At 40.8% G+C, this 9093-nt stretch overlaps 1 protein-coding gene across 3 annotated transcripts in view; it reads right to left on the minus strand.

Annotated features, from left to right (window-relative positions):
• nsfa (N-ethylmaleimide-sensitive factor a) overlaps nucleotides 1-9093 on the minus strand; it is a 24848-nt gene that overhangs the window by 13130 nt on the left and 2625 nt on the right. For all 3 annotated transcript variants that reach the window (XR_007137920.1, XM_047800812.1, XM_027171923.2), the window contains exons 2-5: nucleotides 2016-2101; nucleotides 1411-1510; nucleotides 757-796; nucleotides 487-653 (exon numbers count right to left, since the gene is read on the minus strand). Coding sequence is in view for 2 of the 3 variants with exons in the window: in XM_047800812.1 (XP_047656768.1) it covers nucleotides 487-653; nucleotides 757-796; nucleotides 1411-1510; nucleotides 2016-2101 (393 nt within the window). In the remaining variant the exon portion in view is untranslated. The remainder of the gene's footprint in view (nucleotides 1-486; nucleotides 654-756; nucleotides 797-1410; nucleotides 1511-2015; nucleotides 2102-9093) is intronic.

Genomic DNA, 9093 nt, shown 5'->3' on the forward strand with positions numbered 1-9093 from the left:
ACACACACACACACACACACACACACACACACACACAAACACAATCAGCATGTTCAATACTACTACTTACTATACATACTATAATAATATGAATAATAATAAGAAGAAAAAGAAATACTAGTTTACTTACAGCTTCCATTAACTGATATTATTTAACACATTATTCAGTAACAATACTCTAATAAATATAATTATCATTACCAAAGTAATAAACACTTGTATCAACTGATTTTTAACCTAAAAAAAAAATCATTCACACTATCAATAAACTGAATTGAAATCCACATTGACCAACATTAAGAACATTTTGTAACTTACTGTAATAGATTCACTGAGCATTATTTAATGTGTGTTCACATTGTTTGTCAACATTTAAACAGAGGGTAATTAGTGCATATGACACCTCACTTTATGAATATCAATTTGATTATAAGCCTTTAAGTTATTCATGTTTAAAATATAAATAATTAATTGATTATTTTGTACCTGCTGTCCCACGGTGAAAGCCTGGTTATTGAACTGCTGAATGAATTCACTCGCCATTTTGTCTGAATCATATGGAGATGAGTCGGTGCTTTTCTTTTGCAGGAAGTCGATCTCGATCATCATTGCGCCGATGCACTGCCTCGATTTGTCAAAGTTATAGTTTAATACTAAAATCAGGGGAGAAATTTTGTAGAAACATTTTGTAACTTGATAGATGAAAGGGACAGTACTCTAAACCAAGAATGATTTAATTATCATTATTATTCACACCTTCCACTTCTTGTCCGATAGAGAGTCCGGCCCATTTCCTCTGTCAGAGAGATAACAGTGTCACAGTGTAACTGCCTTGAACTTTTATATAAACAGATGAAAAATTTACAGAGAAAGCTGCATTCAGAGTCGGTGACTTCAGTCCGTCCAAATGTTAAAGACGATATGTGAGGAAAGTTTCTAATTTCGCAAATTCACCTATGTTTCAAAGAGCCCACAGATTGGCGGAGAAGCTCACTGAGAATTCAGATAACTTTAGCTAAGTGTTGGTTATAATTTAAATAAAAGATACACAATCTTTAAGATGCTGTCTAAGATGTTAATGTCCTTATTGTGAACTTTACAGAGATTATATTGATGATTTGTATACAGTATATATTTAGTATTGGTCTTGAATGGTATTTCATAGTTTTTTGTGTGTATGTTCAGCAAAACATAAGTATTCCTGTGACATATAGTTTCTGGTCTTAATACTGTGCTTCTCTTAAGGAAATACAGTCAAAATGTCTGTATATTCTGACAAATGCTCACTAAGTAGCTTTGACTGAGGTCTGAATGCCACAATACTCAATTTAGGATTTAGATCCTTACTACATGTACTAAACTCAACTCTGAATACAACCACAAGAACATAATGTGTGTTTGTCTGTATACCTGTGGTAAGCTGAATGCTATAGTTCCAGGTGTTACCGTGTGATGACCCTTCACCGTGAACACAAACTTGTGGTTCGGAGTGGTTTTAACACTAACATGCCTGCAGAAAGATAAGCATTACACAATCACTAATTCATTCATTCGTCTTTAGCAACCGCTCATGGTCATGTCTGTGGGACAGACATCCAGGGAGAAATGCACAGGATCATAATCACAAGGTGTTGATTAACATCTCTGACAACAGTTCTGTCTGTAAGGCACATTAACATATTATATATTAATAGGCTTGTTCAGACATTTTATATACGTACACTTGTAGGTAACAATTTAGACTAGTAAGGCACGTGGACCCCATGAAAAGATCTGCTATGGTGCTGACTCAGAATCTCCTTCCAAAATAGCAGATAACAGCATCATCTCTTTACTGTTCTGAAGTTTTTTCAGTTGTTTATATCGTTAATTAGTCATTTTTAACTTTAGATCAACACTCAGTTTTAAAGATTCAGCACCTTTTTGTTATCTAAATACCTTCTTCATATACCTCAAATACTGTATCGATACTGTTTTTAATAAAATATGATGTGGTATATTAGAGTAATACTCACTGTCCAGACTGCAGGTCTTTCTCATTTACCACTGCACAGTTTGTTAATGACAGCTCGTCAGTGGGGCATCGCGCTGCTTGCATTGTCTGAAAGTGACACAAACCAAGAGAGTAAGTGATCTGGAAAGTGTGAGAAAGTGATCTTTTATTGTCTTACCTTACTGGTTTACAATTTCAAATCATATTTCTAGTCAAACATCTACATTCGTAATAGAAAACCTTTTCATACAGAGTCAAATCCTTAGATACTCCAACATGTTCTGTTTGCTTTGATTATCTTGAGACGCTCTAGAACATAACTGTAGTGTACCTGTTGCAAAATGACGAAAGAAGCTCATGGCCACTCTAACAGAGAGATAGAAGTACCTGACAGAAGAGGGACCAGTAATACTCCATCAATCAAGCGTTTATGTTATAGTTGTTAGACAGAAACCACTGCTGATTAAAAAGCACATGGCAGGCACTTAAAGGACTCTGAGTGCATGAGGAAAAAGATTCTGCTCAACAACTGGGTAACACCATTTCCGTGGTGAAGCATAGTGGTGGCAGCATAGTGCAATATTTGTGACAGGGACAGAAAGACAGTTCAGAAATGAAGAAAGAGGACCTTGAAGAAAACCTGCTCCAAAAGTGCACACAACAACGACACAAAGCATCCAACCGAGACAATGCTGGTGTGAGTTGGGACAAGTCTCTGAATGTCCTTGAGTGGCCACAGACTCCAGATCTATGGAGAGACCTGAAGATGACTGATAACGTATGCTTCCCATCCACCCTGATTGACCCTGAGAGGATTTGTCAGGAAGACTTAGACACACTGCCCAAATCCCAGTGTGCATAGCTTGTACAGACTGACCCAAGAAGACTCAAAGCTGCTAAAGGAGTCTTCAATCTTAGCTTAAAGATTTTCATTCGGATCTTATCTTATATTACCTACAAAGGGCATGGGTATGGTGGCAGTCTTCCATTCCAACCATGCAGGAGGGCATGTGGTAGCCTAGTGGTTAAGGTGTTGGGCTACTGATCGGAAGGTTGTGAGTTCGATTCCTACGTCCACCAAGCTGCCACTGCTGGGCCCCTGAGCAAGGCCCTTAACCCTCAATTGCTCAGTTGTATAAAAATTAGATAAAAATGTAAGTTGCTCTGGATAAGAGTGTCTGCTAAATGCTGTAAATGTAAATGCAGGAGTCACAACCAGTTTCCACTAGCCTAATCAGTTCACTTTAGTCTACAATAATCTATACAGGGTGTCTGCTATTTCAAGAAGTCAGGTCAAGAAGCATTTATTGTCATTTCAACCATATATAACTGTTGCCGTACACAGTAAAATGAGATGTTTCTCCAGGACCTTGGTGCTACATAAAACAAAGACAACACTAATGACTTAGTAAGTAGTCCTAGCCACATAAAGTGCATCTGTGCAACCTGGTGCAAACAGTGCAAGACAAGACAAAAAGACAGCGCAGGACAAAAGACAGTGCAAACAAAAAATACAAGACTTTACACAAAAGACAAAAACAAACAAACAAAAAAAAACAGCACCAACCAGTGTAAATACTGTAGGTTCAATCACTATTGCATGTGCAGAAATACTGGAATGAACACAGTGTTACAGCAGAAGTTACATGAAGTATTGTAAAGTATTGTGCAAAACAGCAATCAACTGAAATGTGAGACAGCATGTGCAAAGAGCAAAAAAAGTGTACAAAACAGCATGTAAACAGTTTGATGGACGTATATTGGAAGAGTGTGTATTTGGTGTAGGTCTGTGCAGTCCTTACAGTAGATGTACATGTGTATTGTGCTCAGTACAGTTCAGTTCAGTTAATAAGAAGTCTGATGGATTGTGGAAAAAACTGTTACGCAGTCTGATCGCGAGGGCCCGGATTCTTCTGTACCTTTTTCCAGATAACAGGAGGATGAAGAGTGTGTGAGGGGTCCACAATCCACAATGCTGTTGGTTTTGCGTGTGGTGTAAATGTCCATGCTAGTGGGAATGGAGACTCCAATTATCTTCTCAGCTGTCCTCATTATCCACTGCAGGGTCTTGCAATCCAAGATGGTGCAGTTCCCAAACCAGAATGCTCTCAATGGTCCCTCTGTAAAACGTAGTCAGAATGGGGGCAGGGAGATGGACTTTTCTAAGCCTTCATAAGAAGTAGAGATGCTGCTAGGCTTCCTTAGTAATGGAGGTAGTGTTGAGTGACCAGGTGAAGCTCTCCGGTAGATGAACACCAAGAAATGTGGTGCTCTTGTCGATGCTCTATGTTCAGTGGAGAGTGGTCGCTCTGTGCTCTCCTGAAGTCTGCAACCATCTCTTTAGTTTTATCAACATTCAGGCAGACAGCCTGACATTCAGGCAGACAGGTTGTTGGCTCTAGACCAGCCAGTTAGCTGTTGCACCTTCTCTCTGTTCGCTGACTCATCGTTCTTGCTGATTAGACCCACCACTGTCGTGTCATCAACGAACTGGATAATATGGTTCGATCTCAGTCATGAGTCAGCAAGGTGAACAGCAATGGACTGTGCATGCAGCCCTGAGGGGCTCCGGTGCTCAGCATGGTGGTGCTGGAGATGCTGTTCCCGATCCAGACTGACTGAGGTATCCCAGCAGGCTCAGCTTCTCAATCAGGTGCTGAGGGATGATTGTGTTAAATGCTGAACTAAAGTCTATGAACAGCATTCGAACATAAGTGTCTTTATTGTCCAGGCGGGTGAGGGCTAAATGAAGGACCGTGGCAATGGAATTGTCTGTGGAGCGGTTTGGGCGATACGCAAACTGTAGGGGGTCCAGTGAGGGTGGTAACTGCGTTTTGATGTGCCTCATGACAAGCTTCTCGAAGCACTTCATAACGATGAGTGTGAGTGCGAAAGGACGATAATCATTGAGGCAGGACACTGTAGACTTCTTTGTGACGGGTACAAAGGTAGTTGTCTTGAGGCACATAGGAACAAAACCGCTGCTCCGGGAAATGTTGAAGCTGTCAGTAAAGACATCCGCTAGCTGTTCTGTGCATTCCCTGAGCACCCTGCTAGGGATGTTGTCTAGTCCAGCAGCCTTCCGTGGGTTAACTTTGCGTAGAGTTCTCCTCACATCAACCATGGATAGACAGAGTACCTGATCGTTGGGGGGAGGGATGGTCTTCCTTGCCACTACGTTGTTGTGCACCTAAAACCTTCAGTGTATCTGGGAGGGAGGCATCGCTATTACAGGCAGGTGAAGCTGTCCTGTAGTTTGTGATCGCCTGTATGCATTGCCACATGCACCAGGTGTCTCCGCTGTCCTGTAAGTGGCTGTGGATTGTCTGGGCATGTGCGCGATTTTCTCTGATGGCTCGGGACAGTTTGACCCTTGCTGTTCTTAGCGCCGCCCTGTTCTGAAGGCTAGGTCTCTAGTCTTCAGCAGCGCACGAACTGTAGTAGTCGTACACCGCTTCTGGTTGGAGCGTGTGGTGATGGTCTTGGAGACGGTAACGTCATCAATGCACTTGCCGATGTAGCTGGTCTCTGATGCATTGCTCAAAGGTATGCAAAGGTGTATTCCTCAAAGGTGACGGAGTGGCTGATGGTTGCATCCTCCCTAAAGATGCACTTAAAGCAGTCCTGAAGAGCAGACGTGGCTCCAGCAGGCCAGATTTTCACCTGCTTCAGAACCAGTGTAGAGCGTCTGACGAGTGGTCTGTATGCTGGAATTAGCATAACAGAGATGTGGTCTGAGTAACCGAGGTGAGGGCGGGGCTCCGCACGATACACGGAGAGAATGTTTGTGTAAACAAGATTCAGCATGCTTTTCCCTCTTGTTGCAAAGTACACATACTCAAGGAATTTAGGGGGCACGATTAGAGATTTGCATGATGAAATCTCCGGCGATGATAAACAGTCTGTCAGGATGAACATTCTGCAGATTGCTAATAGCCCCATGGAGTTCACATAGCGCCTCATTAGCATTAGCACTGTACACTCCGACAATGAAAACCGTGGTGAATTCCCGTGGTAAATAATATGGCCTGCATCTAACAGTCACAAACTCCACTAGCAGTGAGCAGTAACTAGAAACATGCACATAGTTCTTGCACCATTCCGTGTTGATGCTATTTGGCTGGAATGAAAGCTTTCAACCACACTGGCCCTTTGGTGATAAAACTGAAGACCCTGCCCTAAAGTATAAAACACTTTCCCATCCTTTGCTCATACCAAATGAAGGTTTCTTAGGCAGATAAAGAAGAATATCCATTAATCGAATGGATCTGCAATGTGATGTTAATGCAACATGTGGTTTTGAGCTCATTACAAACTATTTCCCATTTACAAGATTCTCCACCCTCTAAGACCTCATTATCATCATGCCCACACACACACACACACACAGAGTTTGTGTTTGATCCTGATTTTTTTGCGGCCATGTCCCAAATCACTGCAGTGTACGGTGTGTGTGACTGTGGCGGTAGTTATTATCGTTAGCTAGTAAGTTGAAGTATTCAGCATTCCCAATAAAACTTTCACGGTTACCATGACAACTAGGTTAAACAGTAATTCACAATATCATGCCAAATAAGCTAAATAAGGTTTTGGCTTGTGTGTGAAGGTGCTATATGATTGCTGCTCTTTTGAATGATTCTATCTTGTTGATGGAAATGCACTTTCACCATTCCTCAAATATGCACTAATTGATTAAGTGACATTCGTATGGATGGAACAACTTTTCTGAGCTGAGGAAGTGCACATTCATTAAGGCAGACATGCCAGAAGTCCCATATGAGGGAATTGCTGCAGTACTGGAAACCAGCCAATCTGTATCCCTCCACAAACTCTTATCACTCTGGTGCACCACCCCTCTCTCTCTCTCTCTCTCTCTCTCTCTCTCTCTCTCTCTCATCATATAAATCAGGGGTATTCAATTAAAATTCAAAAAGGTCCAGTTACTAAAATTTCCTCCCAGCAAAGGTCCGAATCTTATATTGTCACTTAAAATAGTGTACCCTCATGTTAATAAAATCAATAACGCACATACATTTCTATATAATTTATTGTTAAATTTCAAGTGTTTTCAAAGTCTGAACTTGTATGGCACTTGAATGGAAAACAATACTGTATTGTAGTAATACAATACATGTCAAGTAACAGACAACAGACACTGAATTTCTTCTGAATAAAATAAATAAAAAGTGCAAACACAGCTTTGAGCAGCCTGAACTTAGGGCCTATATTTCAAGTAATGTAAAACATTCAGAATCTTCTGAATAAAATAAAAGTGCTTTTAATCTTTAAGAAAAAAATTAAACAAAAGACTTTTGAGCTGCCCCTTTTTTAAACATTAACTACATTAATAACACAGGAACCTTAGGCAAAAGAACATTTCAAGTAAAATAGAACAGGGCAGAATTTACTGAATAAAAGAAAAGTGCAGAGCTTTGAGCAGCTCCCTTTTTCCTCTCTCCTTTCCACCTCTCCTTACTCCCTTTCCATCTTCCGTTCCTAGTGAGAGAAATGGGCATGTAACTGTCCTGCCAGCAGTATGAATCTTAATTGTCCTGCCAGCGTAAATAGGTGCATTACTGCCACCTGCCATACTCTGGAGTATGGAACACAAACAATCTGTTTTTGGCTTGGCTTTTGATGACGCTTCTGTCGTAATAACTACATTAACTGCGCATGAACAAAAGATTTATCTTTTTATTAATATCAAAGAGCTTATATAATCTTATAATATTAGATTATAATAAGGAGATGCTTAGTATGATAATATTAGAATTTTAACGGGTCCAGGCAGACCTGTCACTCGGTCCGGATCCGGACCGCAGTATGCCATTTGGTGATGCCCGATATAAACGATCAATCCAGCAGGTCAAGTCGTAAGAGTTAAAGCTAACCAGGTTTAAACACCACAGACTCAAACACTATCACTAGCACCTAATTCATCATACATACCTTAAAAAATATGACCACCTCAAGGACAATGCAAGTAAAGACTGTTTGCAGGCTTAAAACAATCAAGGGGCTGGTGTTTATCATCTATTGCATATGATTGATAACACATTGTATGATCTATAGTAAGGGGTTAAGATGAAGGTTTAGGTTCAGGAATAAAGGATCACAATTTAGGCTTAGAGTACGTGTTTGACATCTGGGTTTGAAATGAGGGCTTAGGATCTGTGGTCTGAATAAAGAATTCTGGGTTAGAGTTTTGTGTTAGGATTTAGAGTTTAGAATTTGGGATTTAGATCAATATTATACCTGAAAATTACATAGTTTGATGATTTGGCTTTATACCCATACTGTATGTTGGCCTCTGGAACTGTTACCATAAAGATGGAGGTGCAAAATAAACCATTGACAGGTGGTGGTGATACCTGTCAATGGGTAGGGTATATTAGGCACCAAGTGAGGAGTCAGTTCTCAAAGTTAATGTGTTGGAATCAGGAGAAATGGTAAGGATCGTAAGGATCTGAGCGATGGCTAGATGACTGGGTCTGAGCATCTCTAAAACTGTCATGTCTTGTGTGGTGTTCCTGGTATGCAGAAGTTAGTGGTCCATGGAAGGACAAGCAGTAAACCAGCAGGGTGAAGAGTGAAGGCTCATCTGGTCCTATCTCACAGAACAGCTTCTGTAGGACAAATTGCTAATGCTGGCTTTGACACAAAGGTGTTAGGAAACACACTGCACCGCAGCCTGTGGTGTTTTGGGCTGTGTAGCTGCAGACTGGTCAAAGTGCCCATGTTGACCCCTGTACGCTGTGCTACAATAGTGCCTACACTGGGCATAAGAGCATCAGAACTGGATCATGAAGCAATAGAAAAACTTGGCCTGGTCTGATGAATCACATTTTCTTTAATATCATATGGACAACTGGGTGCATGTGGGTTGCTTACCTTGTGCCTTGGCATTCATGTGGATGTTACTTTGACACATACCACCTACCTTAACATAGTTGCAGCGCAAAGACACCACTTCATACGGACAGTATTCCCTAAAAGCAGCAAGATAAATCTTCCTGTCACAGTGCAACAATTGACCAGGAATGGGTTTGAGGAACAAGACAAGATTTCAAGGTGTTGATCTGATCAACAATAAACAAGTC

The sequence above is a fragment of the Tachysurus fulvidraco genome, chromosome 15, assembly GCF_022655615.1.
Source record: "Tachysurus fulvidraco isolate hzauxx_2018 chromosome 15, HZAU_PFXX_2.0, whole genome shotgun sequence".
Lineage (NCBI taxonomy): Eukaryota > Metazoa > Chordata > Actinopteri > Siluriformes > Bagridae > Tachysurus > Tachysurus fulvidraco.